The sequence below is a fragment of the Bos javanicus genome, chromosome 19 (genome assembly GCF_032452875.1).
Source record: "Bos javanicus breed banteng chromosome 19, ARS-OSU_banteng_1.0, whole genome shotgun sequence".
Classification (NCBI taxonomy): Eukaryota; Metazoa; Chordata; class Mammalia; order Artiodactyla; family Bovidae; genus Bos; species Bos javanicus.
The window spans coordinates 46520501-46544942 of NC_083886.1; the positions used below are offsets into that span (position 1 = coordinate 46520501).

The following is a 24442-nucleotide window of genomic DNA, read 5'->3' on the forward strand; positions in this document are numbered from 1 at the left end:
TCTCTTGGTACACACCTAGGAGTGGAATTGATGGATAATATAATAACAAAAAAGATCTCAATGACCCAGATGACCACGATGGTGTGATCACTCACCTACAGCCAGACATCCTGGAATACGAAGTCAACTGGGCCTTAGGAAGCATCACTACAAACAAAGCTAGTGGAGGTGATGGAATTCCAGCTGAGTTAGTTCAAATCCTAAAAGATGATGTGTGAAAGTGCTGCACTCAATATGCCGGCAAATTTGGAAAACTCAGCAGTGGCCACAGGACTGGAAAAGGTCAGTTTTCATTCCAACCCCAAAGAAAGGCAATGCCAAAGAATGCTCAAACTACCGCACAACTGCACTCATCTCACACACTAGTAAAGTAATGCTCAAAATTTTCCAAGCCAGGCTCCAACAGTACGTGAACTGAGAACTTCCAGGTGTTCAAGCTGGATTTAGAAAAGGCAGAGGAACCAGAGATCAAATTGCCAACATCTGTTGGATCATAGAAAAAGCAAAAGAATTCCAGAAAAACATCTGCTTCATTGATTATGCTAAGCCTTTGACTGTGTGCATCACAACAAACTGTGAAAAATTCTTCAAGACACGGGAATACCAGACCATCTTACCTGCCTCCTGAGAAACCTGTATACAGGTCAAGAAGCAACAGTTAGAACCGGACATGGAACAACAGACTGGTTCCAAATCGGGAAAGGAGTACGTCAAGGCTGTATATTGTCACCCTGCTTATTTAACTTATATGCAAAGTACATCATGAGAAACGCTGGGCTGGATGAAGCACAAACTGGAATCAGGATTGCTGGGAGAAATATCAATAACCTCAGATATGCAGATGACACCACCCTTATGGCAGAAAGCTAAGAGGAACTAAAAGAGCCTCTTTTTGAAAGTGAAAGACAGTGAAAATGCTGACTTAAAACTCAGCATTCAAAAAATGAAGATCATGGCACCTGGTCCCATCACTTTCTAGCAAATAGATGGGGAAACAGTGGAAACAGTGAGAGATTTTATTTTCTTGGGCTGCAAAATCACTGCAGATGATGACTGCAGCCATGAAATAAAAAAAACGCTTGCTCCTTGAAAGAAAAGCTATGACCAACCTAGATAGCATATTAAAAAGCAGAGACATTACTTTGCCAACAAAGGTCCGTCTAGTCAAAGCTATGGTTTTTCCAGTAGCCGTGTATGGATGTGAGAGTTGGACCATAAAGAAAGCAAGAAAGCTGAGTGCCGAAGAATTAATGCTTTTGAACTGTGGTGTTGGAGGAGACTCTTGAGAGTCCCTTGGACTGCAAGGAGATCCAACCAGTCAACCCTGAAGGAAATCAATCCTGAATATTCATTGGAAGGATTGATGCTGAAGCTCCAATACTTTGGCCATCTGATGTGAAGAACTGACTCATTAGAAAAGACCCTGATGCTAGGAAAGATTGAAGGCGGGAGGAGAAGGGGATGACAGAGGATGGGATGGTTGGATGGCATCACAGACTCAATGGACATGAGTTTGAGCACACTCTGGGAGTTGGTGATGGACAGGGAAGCCTGGCATGCTGCAGTCCATGGGGTCACAAACAGCTGGACACAACTAAGCAACTGAACTCAACTGATGATAACTACGTCTAACATTTGAGGAATTTCCAAGCTGTTTTCCTAAGTGGCTGTACCATTTGACCTTCCCACCAGCAATGTATGAGGGTTCCAATTTTTCCACATCCTCTCCATCATTATTATCTGTATTTTTGATTATAGTCAGATGAGTGTATGGCTATAATATGCAGTGCACACTTATGCTTTTTATTTGCATTTCTCTGATGTCTAAAAACACTGGGCATGTTTTCATATGCTTATTGGTCATTTGTATATTTTCTCTGGAGAAAGGTCTATTCAAATCCTTTGCCGATTTTCAAATTGGTTTATTTGTTCTTTTGTCGTGTTATGGGTTGAACTGTGTGTGTCCCCCCGACAACCCTGCAAAAGATATGCTGGAATCCTACCCCCCAGTACCTTAGAATGTGACCTTATCTGGAAAGTAGAGTTGTTGCAAATGTGTTAAGATGAGGTCATACTGGGGTACAGTGGGCCCTTCACCCAATGTGACCGATCTACTTATAAGAGGAGAAAAGAGAACACGCAGAGAACACCGAGCCAAGCCAGAGATCCAGAGGGAGAGCCCCGTGTGGTGACAGGGGCAGGGCCTGCAGTGATGTGTCTACAAGCCGGGGAGTGCCCAGGGCTGCTGGCGACACTACAGGCTGAGAGAAAGGCGTGGAACAGATTCTTCCTCAGAATCTCCTGAAGGAACCAACCCTGCCAGCATCTGGACCGTGCACTTCTGGCCTCCAGAACCATCAGATACACCAGTTGCCCCTTATCTATGGTTTCAGTTACCCACAGCCAACTTAATTTGCCATTAAGTGGCAAATTCCAGAAATAAACCATTCACAAGTTTTGCACTGTGACCCTTCTGAGTAGTGTGATGAAACCTCTCATCGTCCTTCTCCATCCTGCCTGGGATGTGAATCACCCCTTTGTCCCACTATCAGTCACTTCATTAGTAGCCCTCTTGGTTATCAGATCGTCCACTGTGGTATCGCACTGCTTGTGTTCGTGGAACCCTGATTTACTTAATAAGGGCCCCAAAGCACAAGATGAGTGATGCTGGCAATTCGGATCTGCCAGAGAAGCCGTAAAGTGCCTTCTTTAAGTAACACAGTAAAAGTTCTTGACTAAATAAGGAAAGAAATAAAGGATATTCAAAAGTTGTTAAGATGTACGGTAAGAAAGGGTCTTCTATCTGTGAGATTATGAAGAAGGAAAAATAAATTTGTGCCAGCTTTGTTGCTGCACCTCAAACTACAGAAGCTATACCCACAGCACGTGAATAAGTGCTTAAAGTTAAGATGGAAAAGGCATTACATTGGTACAGTAAGATATTCGGGGGGCTGAGAGGTCACATTCACATAACTTTTGTTACAGAACACTGTTATACCTGCTCTATTTTATTATTGTTAATCTTTTACTGTGCCTAATTTTTTTAATAGATTTTTTGATGTGGACCGTTTTCAGAGTTTTTATTGAGTTTGTTACAATATTGCTTCTGTTTTCTGTTTTGATTTTTTGGTCACCAGGCATGTGGGACCTTAGCCTCCCAACCAGGGATTGAACCTGCACCCGCTGTGTTGGAAGGTGAAATCCTAAGCACTGGAGCACTAGGGATGGCCCTTACTGTGCCGAATTTATAAATGAAACTTTATCATTGGTATGTGTGTATGGGAAAAAATATAGTATATGTAGGGTTTGGTACTATCCAGTTTCAGGCATCCACTGGGGATCTTAGCACATATCCCTGTGGATCAGGGGTGACCACTATAATACATTTCTGTGTTTGCAGGCCATCCAGTGTATAGTCCTTTGTTACAGAAGCTGCTGCTGCTAAGTCGATTCAGTCGTGTCCGACTCTGTGCGACCCCATAGACGGGCAGCCCACCAGGCTCCCCGTCCCTGGGATTCTCCAGGCAAGAACACTGGAGTGGGTTGCCATTTCCTTCTCCAATGCATGAAAGTGAAAGTGAAGTGGCTCAGTTGTGCCTGACTCTTAGCGACCCCATGGACTGCAGCCTACCAGGCTCCTCTGTCCTTGGATTTTCCAGGCAAGAGTACTGGAGTGGGGTGCCATTGCCTTCTCCATTCACAGAATAATCAATCATATATCAAATCATCACAAAAATACTATAAATATCTTACAACTTTGTAAATTATACTCAATAAAGTTGAAAAAAAAATTTTAAGATATTTTAAAAAGTCTATTTAAAAAATAATGATGAGGAGGATGATGAAAGCTAAAGCTTGGAGCCAGGAACTGGACTAAAAGCTTGATATATATTAATTCATTTAATTCTCACAAGAAGCCCTAGGAAGTAAATACAAGTTGCAAGGTTTCTTTCTAAGTTCGGGGTACTAGGCCCATATCAGATACATGATCTGCAAATAATTTCTCCAGTTCTGTGAGTTACCTTTTAACTTTTTTGATAGTGCCCTTTAAGGCTTCCCTGGCAACTCAGAGGTTAAAGCGTCTGCCTGCAATGTGGGAGACCCGGGTTCAATCCCTGGGTCAGGAAGATCCCCTGGAGAAGAGAAAGGCAACCCACTCCAGTATTCTTCCCTGGAGAATCCCATGGACAGAGGAGCCTGGTAGGCTACAGTCCATGGGGTCGAAAAGAGACATGACTGAGCGACTTCACTTTCACTTTCTTTAAGGCAGAAAATTTTTAAATTTCGATGAAGTCCAATTTATGTGTTTTTTCTTTTGTCTCTATGCTTTTGGTATCACACTTAAGAACCCACTGCCAGGGCCTTCCCTGGTGGACCAGTGGTTAAGAATCCACCTTCCAATGCAGGTGACGCGGGTTCAACCCTTGGTCAGGGAACTAAGATCTCATGTGCCACGGGGCAACTACGGCAGCATGCCGCAACTAGAGAGCCCCCATGCCGCAGTGAACAGCCTGCACGTGGCAATGAAAGGGTTCCCTGTGCTGTGGCTAGGACTCGATGCAGCCAAATACATAAATACATAAACATTAAAAAAAAAATGATTGCCTAAGCCAAGGTTACAAAGATTTACTCCTATGTTTTCTGCAAAGAGGTTTACAGTTTTAGCTTTTATGCCTAGATCTGTGATCAGTTTTGAGTTAATTTTTGTATATGGTGTGAGGAAAGGATCCACCTTTATGCACGTGGATAACCAGTTGTCCCAGCACCATTTGTTAAAGGGATGTTGAATTTTTCAGCACTGCTTGTAGGGTTTGAGATGGAGGAGGCATGGGCAGACAAGACCCAGAGATATCACTAGCTCCTCTGCATTTACTTCCCATTTCTGAGCAGGTCCCCAAGGCTCCAGGCAGCCAGGCCATGCCCCTTCCTTCTCTGCTATCTCCCTGAATCTGATGTTGCTCACTGGGCTGACGGAAGTGCGGTGGGGGTCAGGAGGCTCGTGGGAATGAATTCTGGCTCTTTTTCTTCACTATTTCAAGTGCTCCCTGTCTTTTTGTGCCTAAGCGTCATGGGAGAGCAGAGGCAGGGAAGCTGGCTGGATGCCCTCAGTGGCTGTCTACACAGAGGAAGTGAGTCACCCAAGGGCTGCAACCAGCCCAGCTGTTGTGTTAAGTGGCAAAAACCTCACTCTGATGTTGCTATTTCCAACCCCTAAATTAAGACTGCCCTCCCCACTCCCACAGACAGGGAAGGGGAGCAGGGCTGGAGCTGCCCAGAACGTCAGAAGGATTGGTTTGAACAGCTTCGTCCATTCAGATGCTGTCAAGTTCCTTAAGCCAAGAGTGGTGAGTTCTGAGTCAGGAGCTTGGTGGCAGGGAGGCTCACAGAACTTGGCTTCCAAAGCTTCTTCCAAAACCCTCAGAACCAGCAGGTGCTTCCTTCTGCCAGTGACAGGACAATGTGTCAATCAGGGTGACTGCCAGGGACCACTCACAACTCAGGATCCTGAACAAAGCCTGTCTAAGTCATCAACACCCAGGGGAACTCCCTAAGGAAATTGGGCTGCAGGAGCAATCCCGTGGCCATCCAGGGAAATTCCTGGAGCTTGGCGCACACAACCTGGGAAACCCTTATGGGAGAGACCACTTTTCCTTAAGACTCAGCTCAGAGGTCATTCATCACCTCCTCCTGGAAGCTGTCCTTACTCATCCTCAGCCTACACCCCCTCCAACCCACCCCCAGGTAGGTCTGAGATCCCTTCTGCGCTCCTGTGGCATTTTACGCTTACCTCCATCCTAGCACCTACAAAGCTGTTTGGAATGGTCATTCTTTGTGCCTGGCACAGAGTTATAAAAGATGAGGGGGCTACTTCCCTAGTGGTCCAGTGGCTAAGCCTCTGCACCCGCTAAGCAGGGGACCTGGGTTTGATCCTCGGTCAGGGAACTAGATTCCACGTGCCACAACGAAAGATCCCACATGCTGAAACTAAGACCTGATGCAGTAACTAAGACCCAACACAGTACAAAAATAAATAAACATATATTTTTTAAAAAGATACGGTGGGAATTCCCTGGTGGTCCAGTGGTTGGGACTTGGTGCTTTTCACTGCTGAGGGCCCAGGGTTTAGTCCCTAGTTGAGGAATTAAGATCCCACAAGTCACAGGCATAGCATGGTCCCCCCCAAAACCCAAAAAGATGAGGGAATAAATCTTGACTATCCAAATGTTTTCAATGTAAAATAACAAAGGTGGGGTGAGGAAACAGGGAAGGACTCAGATGTGGATTTTGTGATGCTGTACGCTGCCGTACCATGTAACTGGGCTTATTTCACATGCTAGCAAGGTTATGTTCAAAATCTTTCAATGTAGCTACATGAACCGAGAACTTCCAGATGTACAAGCTGGGTTTCAAAGAGGCAGAGGAACCAGAGAGCAAATTGCCAACACTTATTGGATCGAAAAACATCTACTTCTGCTTTACCGACTATGCTAAAGCTTTTGAATGTGTGGATCACAGCAAACTGTGGAAAATTCTTAAAGAGACTGGAGTATGAGACCACCTTACCTGCCTCCCAAGAAACTTGTATGCAGGTCAGGAAGCAACAGTTAGAACAGGATATACAACTGACTGGTTCAAAATTGGGAAAGGAGTACGTCAAGGCTGTATATTGTCACCCTGCTTATTTAACTTAGAGTACGTCATGTGAAATGCTGGACTGGATGAATCACAAATTGGAATCAAGATTGCTAGGAGAAAATATCAACAACCTTAGATATGCAGACAATACCACTCTAGTGGAAGAAAGTGAAGAGGAACTAAAGAGCCTCTTGAAGAGGGTGAAAGAGGAGAGTAAAAAAGCTGGCTTGAAATTCAGCATTCAAAAAACTAAGATCGTGGCACCGAGTCCCATCACTTCATGGCAAATAGAAGGGCAAAAAGTGGAAGCAGTGACAGATTTTATTTTCTTGGGCTCCAAAATCACTTTGGACAGCGACTGCAGCCATGAAATTAAAAGACGTTTGCTCCTTGGCAGGAAAGCTATGACAAACCTAGACAGCATATTAAAAAACACAGACATCACTTTGCCGACAAAGGTCTGTATAGTCAAAGCTACTGTTTTTCCAGTAGTTATGTATGGATGTGAGAGCTGGACCATAAAGAAGGCTGACTGCCAAAGAACTGATGCTTTCAAATAGTGGTGCTGGAGAAGATTCTTGAGACTTCCTTGGACTGCGCGGAAATCAAACCAGTCAATCCTAAAGGAATTCAGCCCTGAACATTCATTGGAAGGACTGCTGCTGAAACTGAAGCTTCAGTACTTTGACCACCTGATGTGAAAAGCCAACTCATTGGAAAAGATCCTGATGCTGGGCAAGAATAAAGGCAAAAGGAGAAGGGGGCAGCAGAGGATGAGGTGCCACAGTCAAAGCCCAGCATAGCTAAATAATTAATACTAAAAAGATAATACCATTGAGAGGTTGCAAAGAGTCGGATACGACTGAGCAACTGAACTGAACTGAACTGAAAGGCCAGCCATAGATTATATGAACATATTTGCTATTATATATATATGTATTTTTTTCTCCAATAAAAGACACATCCATAGTATATAAAGAGCTGCTACAAATAAATACGGAAAACACAACTCAATTCAAGAATGGGACAATGACTTTAAAGAATGCTTCCAAAAAGCAGATGAAAAGGCATCAGTATCATTAGTCATCAGGGAAATGCAAATTAAAACCACACAAGACCCCACTATACACCTACCAGAGTAGCCAGAATGTAAAAGATTGCCAATACCACTGACTATGACGAAGGACAATGAAAATGCTCACATTGCTAATGTGAGTATAAGTTAGTACAAGCCCTTTGAAAACTGGCAGTATCTCAGTTCAGTCCAGTTCAGTTCAGTCTCTCAGTCACATCCGACTCTTTGCGACCCCATGGACTGCAGCACGCCAGGCTTCCCTGTCTAGAGCTCACCACATGGCTACCCAGTGACCTAGCAATTCCATTCTTAGATGCACACCCAGAAACAAATGGAGAAAGCAATGGCACCCCACTCCAGTACTCTTGCTTGGAAAATCCCATGGACGGAGGAGCCTGGTAGGCTGCAGTCCATGGGGTCGCTAAGAGTCAGGCATGACTGAGCGAATTCACTTTCACTTTTCACTTTCATGCACTGGAGAAGGAAATGGCAACCCACTCCAGTATTCTTGCCTGGAGAATCCCAGGGACGGGGGGAGCCTGGTGGGCTGCTGTCTATGGGGTCGCACAGAGTCGGACACGACTGAAGCTACTTAGCAGCAGCAGCAGCAGCAGCAGAAACGAATACATGGGTTCACTGAAAGGCAAGTATAGGAATGCTCATATCTCCTTTCTTCAAAATAGCCCAAACCTGAAAATAACTCAAACGTCTATTACGGGACAGTGAATACATTACAGGAATTGACTCTACGGGACATTGTGATATATTCTATGGGCTTCCCAGGTGGCACCAGTGGTAAAGAATCTGTATTCTTATGGTGGCGTACTACAGAACAATGGAAAAGAATCTCAGGCTGTAGATGAGGCTCACATATATAACGTTCAGTGAAAGAACTAAAAGAGCATATACTATATGATTCTAAAGTTCAACAACAGGAAAGACTTTATGGGATACAAGTCAGAACTGTGGTTTCCTTTGGAGTGGGGGTGGCAGTGAGTGGAAGAGGGCAGAAGCGAAACTTCTGGTGGCTGGAAATGTTCTATATCTCAATCTGGATGGTGGTTACAGAGTGTATGTGATATGTAAGTATCCACTGAGGTGTACATTGAGGATCTGGGTGCTTTAAATACATCATTCCTCAAAAAAATGTTTAAAGGGGAAAGTGGGACAATTCAACGGGCAAATAGTCATCTCACCAGGGACCTCCCTGGTGGCCCAGTGGTAAAGAATCTGCCTCCTAATGCAAGGGATGTGCGTTTGAGCCCTGGTTGGGGCACCAAGATCCCACATGCCGCTGGGCAACCATGCTCATGTGCTACAACCAGAGAAGCTCTTGAGCCACAGTGAAGACCCAGCACAGCCAATAAATAAATAAAAATGTGGGAAAAGTCTTTCCAACAAATGGTGCTCGTATAACTGTATAAGCACACGTAAAAAAATGAAGTCAGGCACCATTCTTTTACCAAATACAAAAATTAACTCTTAAGTGGATCATAGATTTAAAAGTAAGAGATGAAACCATAACATTTAGAACACATGGGAGTAACTTTCCATGACCCTGGATTAGAAAAGGAGTACTTAGAGATGAAACCGAAAGTACAAGCAACAAAAAAGAGACTATATCAAAATTCAAAACGTTTATGCTTTAAATGATACCATCAAGAAAGTGAAAAGATAATGCACAGAATGGGAGAAAAATCTGCAAATCATTTATCTAGGAAAGGTCTAGCATCTAGAATACAGAAAAAAACTGTAATTTATTACATAGCCCTATTTAAGTCTAGGCAATCTTTTTTGGCCATGGCATGTGGCATATGGAAATCTTAGTTCCCTGACCAGGGGCTGAACCTGTGCCCCCAGCATTAGAAGCACAGAGTCTTAACCACTGGACCACCAGGGAATTCCCAAGAATGAGCAAATGTTTTGAATAGGCATTTCTTCAAAGAAAAACACAAATGATAATGAGCACATGAAAAGATGCTCAACATCATTAGTCATCAGGCAAATGTAAATCAAAACCATAATGAGATACCACTTGTATAATAAAAAAAATAAAACAGTAAGAACTGTTGGTGATGATGTAGAGAAATACACTGCTGGTTGAAATATAAAATAAGACAACTGCTTTTGGAAAATAGTTTGGCAGTTTCTCAAAAGATTAAATATAGAGATGCAATATGATCCCAAAATTGTACTTTAAGCTATGCACCCAAAAAAGTTAAAAATATATGTCCGAGCAAAAAATTATACATGAATGTTCATAGTAGCATTATTCACAACAGTCAAAAAGTAGGAAAAATGCCAATGTTTATTAACTCATGAATGGATAAATAAAATGTGATACATCCATATGACGGAATTTACAATGGGATATTAAAAAAAAAAGACAAAGTGCTAATACATGCCACAACATGGATGAACTTTAAAAACATTTTGCTAATTGAAACTAAGCCAATCACAAATGTGATTATATGGTTCTATATATGTAACATGTCCAGAACAGGCAAATCCATAGACAGAGTAGATTAGTGGTTGCTTGGGGTTGAGCAAGGTGAGGAGAGGCAGGAGAGTGGGAGGAAAGGACAGGAGTCATTGCTAATGGGTAGGGGGATTCTTTCATGGAAGATGGAAATATTTAAACTTAGACTGTGGTGATGGTTGTACAACTGTGAATAAAAAAAACTTGAATTATACACTTAATTAGGTGAATAGTATGGTATGTGAATTATATCACTATAAAGCTGTTAAAAGAGGGGGTGGGGGTGCCTACTGTAGTCTATTTCATGGCCCTGGCCCATCCTGAGTTACAGAATCTGGAAACTACAGGCCAAAGGAGGGACGTTTGTGGATGGAGCTGAAAGAGTAAGACTGTATGCCCAACATGAGCCCCAGACACAGCTGGGATGAGCTCTGGGGTTTGTGCACTCCAGTTCCTACTGATTTTCATGACCCAAGAACAAATGTGAAATGGCATAAGAACTCGAGTTCACAGTTTGACTACTGCTTCGCTGGGCCCCCCAGTTCCAGCCTCTACCCTCAGGGCTGTTTCCAGGACAGTCCCAGGGCTGGCTTCTTCGGGTCATCAACACACTGGAATAGCTTATTCTAGAACAGTGTCGTCCCACAGAAACACAATGCAAGTCACATAGGTCATCTTAGATGCTCTAGGACCCACATTAAAGAAAGTTTAAAAAAAAAAGGTGAAGTTAATTTTAATAACTTTAATTTTAATTAAAGTTAATTAAAACTTTAATTTTATATTTTATTTAAAATACATATTTAAAATGCTTTCATTTTAATGTGATCAATAAACACACTTATGGTTGCCAAGAGGAAGGGGAGAGAGAGGGAGTTTGGGATGCTATATTTAAAATGGATAACCAACAAGGACCTACATATAGCACATGGAACTCTACTCAATGTTATGTGGCAGCCTGTATGGGAGGGGAGTTAGGGGGAGAATGGATACATGTATATGTATGGCTGAACCCCTCTGCTGTTCACCTGAAACTATCACAACATTGTTAATCAGCTATACCCCAATACCAAAAAAAAGTTCAAAAAAAAAAAAAAAAGACACAGTGGCAAAAAAAAAAAAAAAAAATCTGCCTTGCAATGTAGGGAACTCGGGTTTGATCCCTGGTTGGGGAACTAAGATCCCACATGCTGTGGAGCAAGTAAGCCCATGAGCCAAAACTAGAGAATCCCTGCACCACAACAAAAGATCCCGTGTGCTGCAACTGAGCCCTGACGCAGCTAAGTAAATAAATAATAACAAACACCAAGGAGGAAACCAAAGCTCAGTGAGGCATAAGCTGGTGAGTGTCCGTGGTGAAGAGCAGAGCCTGTGGTCGGGAGAGAACTGCCTTCTCCATGGCGTGGGTGTGCTGGTGATAGGAGACACCCGTGGGAGGTGATGGGCCAAGAGCCCAGCTCCCATCCACTACTCAACCCCACAGAACATTAGCTCCACCACCACGATGTTGTGTTAATACCGAACCATGCAAGGCGAGGGGGGCTCAGAGGGAGAAGGCAGAGGCCACTTGGGTCACTAGCTGGGGAAATCCTACACTGGCTCTGAGACATGCACCAACACCCCCTCTCCTCCCGTCCCTTCCCCCCAGACTCAGCTTATACCACTCACCGGACTGGTGGGGGAGGGAACCGCAAGACTGAGCCGAGGTCCGCTATCCTCCGGGGGCTTCTGCTGGCCGCTTTCCTGGCTGGCTGCTCTGGTGGCGTCTCTCACGGGACGAGGAGGCTGCTGGCCTGAAGCACTCCCCGAAAGGACAGCTTGGGCAGGGCCCGGCTGCGGCCAGCCCAGGGGGCCGGGCGCCTGGGCAAGCGGCTCCCGCTTGTGGTCCCCATCTCCAGTTCCAGGGGAGGCCTGGGCATGGCGGGGCTCTGCTGTTTCCTCTGAGTGCAGGGACGTGCTGGTGTCGAGGCCAGGGAAGGGGAGCGGGGCCTGCAGCGTGGGAACCTCTGTTTCTCGGATCGGTCCATTGGCTGGCACAGAGTTTACCTGGGCTTTGCTGAATTCCGACAACACCCTAGAAGTTTTTAAACAAAGAAACCCGTGTGATGGGGCTGTCAGCTGGAATGCCCAAGGCTAAGTGGAAAACTGCCGTTTTGTGATTGAACAAAATAACCCCCTTAGTCATGGCCTGCTCCCAGCTCCCACACACAGACCCTCCCACCAAAGTTTTTCTCCACCTGGGACTTGGGCAGGTTCGCTGGCCAGGTGAGTTGTGCAGCCCAGGGTGTCAGGTGACAAAGCTCATAAAGCAGAGAAAAGGACTCGAGGCGAATGGGAACTGCCTGTCTTTTACCCTCTGAGCAGGCTAACTGTGGGTCTGGCGAGTCTGCTCAGCCAAATGGCCGTGTGGCCTGTCCCGCCCCTCGCTGACCTTGGCAGAGCCCTGGTGAATGGTGTCTCCGGGCTGGGCTCCAGCACTCTACTCCCTGGGATGTGGGGTGGGGTGAAGTGAGGATCCTTTTTGTCCCTGGAACAGTAACTGGGCAGCAGGGTTGGGGTGATGGGCTGGGCGTGGAGCCAGAGAAGCCTCACAGTTTCAGAAGCTGCTGCTGGAGAACAGTGCACACAAGCGATGTGGTATGCGTGCCCACGTCCATGGGGGTGTGCCTGATGGGGCTGGCGCTTCCTGCCTCTCAGTGGCAACGTCTGGGGCCAAGGGGGCCAATGTCACTGCCTTTGTGTGTACACACACACACAGACACACACACACACACACACACACACACACTGCTATACCTTCTGGAATGTGCACTGGCTAGTGGCTGCTCCTCCCTCCCTCCCTCTCGTGAGGCTTCAGAGAATCCGAGTTCTGTTTCTGAAGTAAACCTATTTGCTGTCTCCACCTCTGCTTATGAATCCAGTGAGGATGCCATAGACAAATGCAGGGTCTGGTGTCAAAAGAGCTGTCTGGAGCCCAAGACATCGCACACATCTGCCTTAAAGGCTTAGAGTGGGTGCAGAAGACACATCAAGCTCCCCTGCGTGTGGGCTCATGGAAACAAGGATTTCAGATCTCAAGTTTTCATCTGACTGCCTTCTAGGTGAGCTCTGCTCTTATTTATACCATCATGACCCCAAACAACATTTTAAAGCATTCTAGTCAAGAAGAGGTGACCAACCCACACATTTCTGGGCAACTGATTTTCAGCATAGGTGCTGAGACATTTCAGTGGGGAAAGAACAGTCTTTTCAACAAATGGTGCTGGGATAAGTGAATAGTTCCACGCAAAAGAATGAAGTTGGACCCCTATCTCACACCACATAAAAAAAAAATTAACCCCAGGGGATTTCCCTGTTGGTCCAGTGGTAAAGAATCCGCCTTGCAATGCAGGGAACATGGGTTCAACCCTTGGCTGGGGAACTAAGATCCCATATGTCACAGAGCAACTAAGCCCACAAACCATAACTTGAGAGTCTGTGTACCGCAACTACTGAGCCCATGGGCCACAACTAGAGAATCTGTGTGTTGCAATGAAGATCCCACATGCCACAACTAAGACCTGATGAAGCTAAATAAATGAATGAATAGTAAAAAAAAAAAATTAACCCAGGTAATTCCCTGGTGATCCAGGGGTTAGAATTTGGCCCTTTCGTTGCCTTGGCCCGGGTTCAATGCCTGGTCTGGAAACTAAGATCCCACAAGCTGCGTGGCACAGCCAAAAAAGAAAAATTTAACCCCAAATGGATCCAAGACCTAAAGGTAAGAACTAAAACTATAAAACTCTTAGAAGGAAACAAGCATAAAGCTTCATATCTTTGGATCAGGCAATTGTTTCTTGGATATGACATCTAATGCATAAGCAACTAATAAAAAATATATCTAATAGAAATATTTGCATACAAAATGTTCAAATATTAACATATATCTAAGGGTCTCAGTTCAGTTCAGTTCAGTTCATTCGCTCAGTCGTGTCCGACTCTTTGCGACCCCATGAATCGCAGCACACCAGGCCTCCCTGTCCATCACCAACTCCTGGAGTTCATTCAGACTCATGTCCATTGAGTCAGTGATGCCATCCACCCATCTCATCCTCTGTCATCCCCTTCTCCTCCTGCCCCCAATCCCTCCCAGCATCAGAGTCTTTTCCAATGAGTATCTAAAGGTCTAGTACCCAGAATATGGAGCTCTTACAACTTAATAATAAATAACCCAATTTAAGGCCACTTAAAAAATAGGCAAAGGATTTGAATAGATATAACTCCAAAGAAAGCACACAGATGGCCAACAAAGACAAGAAAAAGTGTTCAAAATCATTAGATAATAGTGAAATACAAATCAAAACCACAATGAGATACTACTCTATGCCCAGTAGGAAAGGTAGAGAATAACAAGCATCAGCAAAGATGTAGAGAAATTGGAACTCTTACACGTTGTTGGTGGAAATGTAAAATGGTCTAGCTTCTGTGGAAAATGATTTGATAGTTCCTCAGGATATTAAACATAGAGTTACTACTGGACTCAGCAGTTCTCTGCTTAGGTACATACCCAAGAGAATTAAAAACATGTCCACATAGAACACTTGTACATGAATACACATAGCAACATGAGAGCTAAAAAGCAGAAAGAAAACAAATGCCCATTAACTGATGGATAAAGAAACAAACTGTAGTGTATCCACACAAAGGACAATGGACAGTATTTGGCCATGACAGGTGCTATAATGTGGAGGAACCTTGAAAACATGGTACTGGGTAAAAGGAGACAGTTGCAAAAAGCCACATATTGCATGACTTGATTGATATTAAATGTCCAGAATAGGGAAATTTATAACCAATGGGTAAGATAGCAGCAGATGCTATTGAATTAGATAGCAGCAGATGCTGGGGACTCTCCTGGCGGTCCAGTGGCTAAGACTCTGTGCTCTCAATGCAGGGGGATTGGGTTTGGTCCTTGGTCAGGGAACAATCCTATATGCTGCAACTAAAGATCATGCAGGCTGCAACAAAGATACAAGATCCTGTGTGGCGCAACTAATACCTAATGCAGCCAAATAAATATTTTTTTAAAAAGATAGAATAGATGCTGAATTCACAACCTTGAGACTCTAGTGAAAACCACTGAAAACTACACTTTAAAATGGTGAATTTTAAGCTATGTGAATTCTGTCTCAATAAGTAATGTGGAAGACCTGGATTCAATCCCTGGGTTGGGAAGATCCTCTGGAGGACGGCATGGCAACCCACTCCAGTATTTGTGCCAGGAGAATCCTGATGGACAAAGAAATCCATGGGGTCGCAAAGAGTCGGACATGACTAAGCAACTAAGCACAGCACAGCAAATAAATGGATGACCTGTCAGAGAAAGGTACAGCTGTATTTGTGGGAGAGTTATGGGGGAGGCAGGTGGGGGCTCAGTCCTGCTCTAAAGCTGCACTCTAAAAACGGACCCATGAGAAATCCAAGACTGCAGCTTGTAGGGAGAAGGCAATGATGAGTTCTGGAGAGAAGAGGGGAGTTTCCACCAGCAAAGGAAGAAGGAACATTTGCTAACCAATTGTATGTGTCCAAACCGCTGGGACAGAATGGGACCTCATCTGAAATGAACTAGCGAGGCAGATTTTTGACAAGGTCCTCTGTGAGGTCTCCACTCCTTGTGGGCTCCCAGGAGGTGGTGTGGTGAGTGATTAAGAGCAGGGCCCCTGAGTTCATCTGGCCTTGGTCAGCATGTGGCTGTGGGCCCCACAATATGAACATGAAGTTCATGGACATAATTCCCTTATCTGAAAAACAGATGTGGTAACAGCATCCATCTTTTATGACTCTGACAAAGATTAAATGAGATAATACAGGTAAAGTGCTTAGTACAGGGTTTGGCACAAAGTAAGTACTCAATAAACACTAACCTCATTATCACTGATAAGGCTGCTTAGCCTCCCTGTACACAAACATAAAAATGTAAGCAAAGGAGAAGATTTACTGAAACACTCACTAGCATTGCCAAAATGGTTATCAAATAGACATGAATCCTGATCTAGAAGAAAGATTTTAATGACAAGAATGGATGAGGTGTTAGAATAAGTTAGTGATTTAATGCCTAGAGAAATGCCACCAAACGGCAAGAAGCCTGTGTGATCAATTAGAGGTTCTGTCAAATCAAAACTAAAGGCAAGGTGAAATGAAGTTCACAGAGCTTCACCAGAACTGGTACCAGTCTTCAGGACCCAGTGAGAATAAGAGACATGTACATCAAGTGGGATAAAGGGATAGAGAGGAGATCGTGAAGCAAAGGCAAAGAAAGAAAACTGTCAAACATTTTGACAGTTTTATATTTGTATTTATAAAATACAACATAGAAATGAAACAGTGAAAAAAAGAAAAACCAAGAAATGAAACTGAAAATGCTACAGTCCTTCCACTGGGGTCTGGTGCAAGGCCCTGTTTACCCAAAACTTTCTATTTGAAAAGTTTCTAACTTTGTGCTTTCACTTAGAGAGCAATCTGGTGGGAAAATATATGTATTATGAGCACTTATACGTGTAAAGTAAATAAAAAGCATGGCCTGAAAAAAAGATTCAAGAATCTGAATGGTCACCTTATAAAGGACCCCTGATAAGCAATTCTGAGCCTGTGGTTTTCTTGAACATGCCAACTGTGGTGGTGATACACGGTACTATTTGGCAGTCAAGAGCCACTAATAAAAGCACAGAGGTGGGCTGCATATACTCAGAATCATTTCTCTCCCAAGGGAAGGCCTCATGACAGTGACCTCTGACAAATATTACTAAGCAAGGTTTTTCAGCAGTGGATATGGGGACAAGCACAGCTGATGTCACAGGTACCCAAAGTAAGATGACACCACCATGTGGCCGGCATGCATGCTGAGTCAGACACTGTTCTAAGCGCTTGAAGATCTCTATTCGCTGCACCGCCCCAGCATTCCTTTGAAGCATTCTCACCCCCATTTTGCAGATGAGGACATCAAGGTCAGAAAGGTTTACTAACTTGCCTGAGTTGGCAAAGCTGGCTGATGCAGGACTCAGGCAGTCTGGCTCCTGAGTCCACACTCTTTACCACTAGACTACCTGCGCTTCTCAGCGATAATTATAACTCAGAGCTAATGAATGCAAAAGAATCTGTGAGAGCCAGTTAATCCTCTCTGCACAAGGTAAACTGTAAACTGGTTTCTGCCAAACATTAATAAATTTCATTTGAAATGGGCTTTGCATTTCATGTCTGATTTGTAGTTTTGTTTTGTTTTTTCCTATACAGCCCAGCTTGCTGGATCTTAGTTCCCCTACCAGGGCTTGAACCCTGGGCCCAGAGCAGTGAAAGCATGGAGGTCTAATCGCTGGACCACCAGGGAATTCCCAGTTTGCAGATGTTCTGATTTTATAGTTGTAAGAGTTTAAGCACAATGTGTTTATGCCCAATTTTAAGTTACATACATTTAAGTAACACATTAAGTAAACTCTTTAAGTGTTGGTGAGAATCTCCCTTAAAACATACACTCCAAGAAACGCTGGTCTCTGTGGATGCTCTGAGAACACTGGTGCTGGCTGCGTGTGGTGTCTGGTCCCCACATCACTGTCCAGCCTGGGTCTATACTTCCTGACCTCATCTTCCCTTTTGTTCCCCCAGAATACCCAGGACAACACTTCCCCTGAAGGAGGGCGGACGGTCACTGATTCAACAACCTTAAGCTGGAATTTTCCAATCACAAGACACATGAAAGATAAAGGCAAGACACATGACAGAGAGAAGCCTGGCTGGTCTGCGGGGGGAGAAGCACCAAAGGCCAGGACAGGTGGCTGACGGTCAGGCACGCCTCGGGCCCTGCCATCTCTGGGGCAGGGGTTGCTCCTTCTCAGAACATTATATCTAATCCTTCCATTTGGACACATGAAAATTCCACCTGATGTGCTCAAAGTTCAGAAGCCATTTCTGGGAACTACCACACATTCTTACGTGTGCAACTGATTGATGGGCATCTCATTTTTAAACGGCCCTGTGAGGGAATTTCCATTTTAAAGATAAAGAAACAATGAAATAGTAACTACAGTAACCATAAGGACCTACTGTATAGCACAGGAAAATCGACTCAATACTCTAATGACCTATATGGGAAAAGAATATAAAAATGAGTGGGTGGATGTATATGTACAACTGAATCCCTTTGCTGTACGGCCGAAACTAACACAACATTATAAATCAGCTATACTCTGGAAAAAAAAAAAAAAAGACATACAGAACCTCCAAAAGAGTTAGTAATATGCAGGACACCACTGAGCTTGTAAGTGGTGGAACTGGCTTGAAACTGGATCTGCTTCCGGGCCAGTCCAAGACACCCAGTCCTGGTGTGATTCCCACAAGCCCTGGAAAGACCTGAACCAAGGTGGCGGTGAGGGTGGGGACAGCAGTTGTGGAAAGAAGGTCCTAACACAGTTGATGGAAAAATGAGTCCTACCTGGAGGGAATGCTTCATAAACAGCTACCGTTTTTACCTATCAGATGAGCCAACATCCAAAAGTTTGCTAATACCTTCTGTTGTCAAGGCTGAGAGGACACAGGCATACCCCTGATGAAGTGTAGATAGGCAACGTCTATAAAAATTGTTAATTAATCTACCCCTTGGTTCAGTAATTTTTCTTCTGGGAATTTACTGAACAGAGAGAACTTGCATAGAGCTAAAGGACCACATTCACAGGTTATTTGTAGAAGCCCTGAACTCCAATGTCCATTAAACTCAGGGATGGTTCAATAAACTAAGGTACATTCATACAGTGGACAAATATGTAATAGAAAAAGAAGCTCCGATATGACAAGATCTTCCAAATAAGGTATGTGTGTGTATGTTAATCACTCAGTCGTGTCTGACTCTTTGTAATCCCATGAACTGTAGCCTACCAGGTTCCTCTGTCCATGGAATTCTCCAGGCCAGAATACTGGAGTGGGTTGCCATTTCCTTCTCCAGGGGATCTTCCCAACCCAGGGATTGAACCTGGGTCTCCTACATTGCGGGCAGATTCTTTACCACTGAGCCACAGGCAAGCCCTGGTAAGGTATAGAATGGTATATTTATAATTTATACTAGCTTTTGTGGAAAGAAGTGGGAAAATAAGAAACAAGAGATTAAGGACTTCTCCTGTGGTCCAGTGGTAAAGAATCTGACTTCAATGTAGGGGACGTGGGTTTAATCCCTAGTTGGGGACCTAGGATCCCACATGCCATGAGGTAACCAAGCCCGCGTACCCCAACTACTAAGCCTGCGCTCTACAGCCCGTGAGCCACATGTGCCACAACCAGATAAGCTGTGTGTGTCACAGCTAGAGAAAGCCCATGTGCAGCAACGAAGACTAGCGTAGCCAAAAAAAGTAATAAGATAATAAGAATCTATAAAACGATATATATATGTGTATATATATATATATCTGAAGCTAACACAACACTGTAAATCATCTATACTTCGATTAAAAAAAAATAAGAAAGAAAAAGTTAAAATCTATATATTCACACATGGTATAGCTGGATTTAGAGACACTGGAAAAATATGTAAGAAATTAATATTTATGGTTACAGGGGTGGGAGAGATTTTTCACTGTACACATTTTAGATTTTTTTTAACTATAAAAATAGATGATCAAAAATCAATGTTAAAAAGCCTGAATGAAGGAAGGCTCTGCCCAGGCTTCTGTCTCCAGTCAAGTTTGTCCCTCCACGTCCTCCTCCTCCACACACTTGCTCGTCCCCATTTGCTTGCCACTCCCGTGCGGGCATCACCCAGGTTTTATGTCCTCCAGAAGACCTTCTGTGAGGTCCTAGAAGATCACGCTGGGCACTGTGTTTTACTGTATTTTTTGGAAGTTGTACACAGAGCTCTGAACTATTGGTTTCCTTCTCTCTAGATGAAGATGACAATGATATCTGACACTGAAAGAGAGACTAACTAACTTGTCACAGGTCACCTAGGACAGAGCTGGGGCTGGAACCAGCTCTAAGCCCCATCTAAAGGCATTCCAGGGATTTCCCTGCTGGACCATACTAAGACTCCATGCTCCCAATGCAGGGGGCTGGGGTTTGATCCCTGATCAGGGAACTAGATCTGACATGCCACAACTAAAGATCCTCCATACCACAACGAAGATGGAAGAGCTCAAGTGTTGCAACTAACTTGGCACAGCCAAATAAATAAATAAATATATTTTTAAAATGCATTCTATGCATTCTCCCCACTAGCCCCAGTCTGCCTCCAGGTACAGCTCCCAGTAACTCTGCTCCCTGAGGGAGAGTTTATGACCTCTGTCTGTCTTTCTGCCCTAACAGAGTCCTGAGCTCAGTGACGCAATCACGTGCTCCAGGAAGGGCGGGAGGACAAGAGGAAGAGAAGCAGGAAGGAAGGGGAAGGCGTGGGGGAGGGGAACTCACTCTTGCAGAGACATGTCTGAGTCGTCGGCATTGGCCATCCCCAGGTCTGAGTCATAGGACATGGGCTCCTCGGAACGGTCTGGACTCTTGGAGCCATTCTCTTGGAGGAGGCAGCTGTCAGAGTTGAGGCTGCAGGAGAGCTGGGATGAACTGGCCGTGTCCAGGCTGAGGGAGGAGGCGGTGAGCTGCCGGTTCCGTCGGATCTTGTGGCCTGAGTGCTGGACCTCGATGTCCTCTGAGCCCGAGGAATGGGAGATGGAGTCCAGAGACTCCTTCCGCTGCAGTTCAGCTCCAGGGATAGTGAGGGGGTCGAGTTCTGAGAGCGGGCAGAGCCCCGAGAGGGCCAGCGGGGTGAGCGTCCACTCGTTGAGGATGGCAGACTTGTAGGAGAGCTCAAAGGACAGGGACGTCAGGCCCTGAAGGAAGCTCAGGAGGAACTCGCCCTCCTCGGCGTCGCGGAGCAGGGCCGTGGGCTGGTAGTACTCGCACAGGCGGGCCTTCTCCTGTAGCAGCAGCTTCAGGTAGCACTCCATCAGGCCGTCGTTGAGGGCCAGCCGCAGCCAAGCCCGGCAGCGGCCCACGTCCGTGCTCACAAAGATCAGGTGCTCCAACTCCGAGATGATGTGTCTGGGAAGATAGAGAACAGACAAGTTTCAAGAAATGACTGCCAGTCACCGAGATGTCATTTTATCCACTGGCTAGCAAGAGCCGAGAACAAGGACTGCAAGTATACACAGGCATGAAGAATTCTTGGATAACAGCATTTGAAGGGGAATTCAGAAAGACTCAGCTATCACCCCCAATGTTCTTAGGTTGGTATCATGAAGGATCATTCATGACAACTATCTGTCTGGCCCGACAACATCTGCTCATCTGGGACACGTCTGTTGAGCCCCCAGGGCAAGGTCTTTGGAGCTGTGAAGACACGGGGTCAAGACATGGTCCCTACCCTCGGTCCAGGTAATGACTTTTCAAGGGCATACTGAGGTAAGCCCTATTGTTAGCAGCACTGTGGTGGGGGCCAGGCAATCATTTCTGGGTTGGAGTAAGAAAAATGCCATAGAAAGGGGGTCTCTGCACTGGGCCTTGAGGGATTTCAAGAGGCAAAGATGGAAGGAGAACTTTCAAGGCGTAAGAGACTGATAGAGAAAAAGGCATAAAGGGGAGCAAAGCAACAGACTATAATAGGAGTGGGGAGTGCTCTGGTTACAGCTTGGGGAGGAGGAGTGGAAGATCGGGTTGCAAGGAGAGGTAATAACACAGTCTTGAGTATCAAATGGGGGAAGCAGAGTGGGGCAATGGTACCCACACCTGGCTGTGCATTAGAACTCTGTAGAGAATGAGACCAGGATACAGGTTCCGGGGCCCCAGGCAAGTGAATTAGACCCCAGCCTGACAAATGGCAGCCTATGGCTACAGGGTTTTGCTCAGGAAAGCTACACGCCCACAGCTATGCAGACTTCAGGGTAGGGTGTTCCATCCGGGCCCCATGTGTACCAAACTCAGCTCCTAAAATGTTTCCGTCTGCTGTAAATGCCCCTCCTCTGACTGCACCATCCCCGGTGCGTGGCTCCTCCACGGGAGCACTGACCATACTCTGCAGAACCCAGGGATGGAGCTCTGGTCAGCTTAAACTCACTAAAGGCTGGCTGACTGACCGAAGAAAAGACAGAAGGAGATAAGGGGGACACTTAGAAAGGCACTTCCACCCAGAATTAAGGTAAGAGCCTGAGACAGAGCAGTGGCAGTAGGCACAAAAAGGAAGATTCGAGACTGACATGCCACCTTGGGGCAGGACTGACAAGACACCAGGGGCATTTAATAGGCCAGAGAGGCTCCATGCCAGCTGCCTGCTCCAAAGCCCAGGCGGTTCAGGGCAGGGCAGACAAGACAAATGTCTCAGGGCACACATTCAGATGCTCTGGCCAGAGGCTGCTCTTCTTAAATTAAAAAAAAAAAAAAGCCCTACCTCCTTACAAGTATGATACTTAGCACACAAATATGCAAACATCCTCAGGCAGGGTCAGCAAATTTCTGGAAAGGGGCAGACAGTAAAGATTTTAGGCTTTGCAGGCCACACAGCTTCTGTTGCAACTACAGAATTTGCCAGAGGATGGAAAAAAGCCGGCTCCTGCTTCCACTCAGGGTGCCCAGCCCAGGGGCTCAACACTGTGCCAGGCCACTGCCTGAGGGGCCCACTGAGGCCTGGTCTAACACCACCCTCCTCTGGCCATCTCCTCTCCACGACATGGGGCTCCCTGTGGCTCTCCACAGAAAAGCCCTGGAAGGAAGAACCTGGAGCCCCACATTCTGAAGCTCCACCCGACGTGAACCCCGCCCCCACCCAGCGGCTCTCACTTGTGGGTGACAGCTTTCAGGAGAGGCCAGAAGACGGGCTGAGGCAGAGGCTTCTGGTGGGCGCCTTTTTTCCTCTTCCCTCCGGCCTCGGCGCGGATGTGTTTGGCATGCAGGCCGTGGATGAAGACGGCCTCCAGGGCGCTGCACATGCTGTTGGCATCTCCGTCTTCGCTCGTGACCACCGTGTCTGAGGACACATATTGCTTCTGCAGCGCCTTCACGGAGCCCACTAGCTTCTTCTTGATGACCTGGGCGGTGCCAGACACAACACAGGTCTTTAGAGGCTCCTGCGGCGACCCCTGCAATGTCACTCTGCTTGTCGCCAAACACGTGGGTCCCCATGCAAGCACAAATCCGTGTATCTATGCAACAAGACTAGGACAGGCCGGGACTTCCCTGATGGTCCAATGGCTAAGAGTGTGCGCTCTCAATGCAGGGGTCCCTGGTCAGGGAGCTAGAGCCCACATGCCCCAACTAAATATACTGCATGCAGCAACAAAGACCCAGTGCAGCCAAATAAATAAATTAAAAATTTTTCTTTTTAAAAATTTTTTAAAAAGAAAATCAAAAATTTTTAATTTAAAAATAAAAGAAAAAATTTAGTACAGGCTAATGGTAGAAAATAAAGAGAAAGAAGAAAAAGAAAAAAAATCACACTGTGAAGTGTTGTTATTATTATTATTGCAAAGATAGTTGTGGGGTTTTTTTGCTTGGTTTTCAGTTTTTTAATTTACTTATTTATTGGCCATGCTGCGAGGCTTACAGGATCTTAGTTCCCCAACCAGGGATTGAACCTGGGCCACAGCAGGGAAAGCACCAGGTCCTAACCACTGGACTGCTAGGGAACTGCCTGTTTGCTTGTTTTTTAAACCAAACTTCAGTGAGCTGTATAAAACTTGTGTTTAAGTTCTGACTCCACCATAGTTACAGATATGGGAGCTGAAGTAATTCATCTAGGGCAGGACTGAGATTTTTCCATCTTAATCATATGACCAACATTCCACAGAGAGTCAATAAGTTAAGAGGCAAAAAGCGCTGTGTTAGAACAATAAAAACACCCAGAAACAGAAGAGTGGTTTATAGGAAGAAAGATCCTAGACCTGGCAGTCAGAGCCTGGGTTTAGTCTCAGTTCTGGTAGTCACCAGCTGGGTCACCTCAGATATTCCACTTATCCTCTCTGAGCCTCAATTTCCTATCTGTTATACAGAAATAATACCTTGTGATTTACAGCACTGGAGCGGGAGTACTCTTTGAGGGCAGGACTAGCCTTTTATTCATCCCGTGCCCTCAACAATGGTCCTGGTTCTCGGCATGTGTACTAGTAAATGTTTGCTAAATGAATAAATCATAAAACATATATAGGAGCCTTCGCTGGTGGTCCAGTGGTTAAGAAACCACCTTTGGATTCAGGGGAAGAAGCCAGGGTTTGATCCCTGGTCAGGGAATTAAGATCCCACATGCCGTGGGGCAACTA

The 24442-nt window shown here is 45.3% G+C and overlaps 1 protein-coding gene across 5 annotated transcripts in view; it reads right to left on the minus strand.

Moving 5' to 3' along the window:
• PLEKHM1 (pleckstrin homology and RUN domain containing M1) overlaps positions 1-24442 on the minus strand; it is a 54612-nt gene that overhangs the window by 21494 nt on the left and 8676 nt on the right. For all 5 annotated transcript variants that reach the window (XM_061392174.1, XM_061392176.1, XM_061392173.1 and 2 more), the window contains 3 exons: positions 22968-23215; positions 20610-21236; positions 11856-12261 (listed from right to left, as the gene is read on the minus strand). In XM_061392174.1, the coding sequence (XP_061248158.1) occupies positions 11856-12261; positions 20610-21236; positions 22968-23215 (1281 nt within the window). The remainder of the gene's footprint in view (positions 1-11855; positions 12262-20609; positions 21237-22967; positions 23216-24442) is intronic.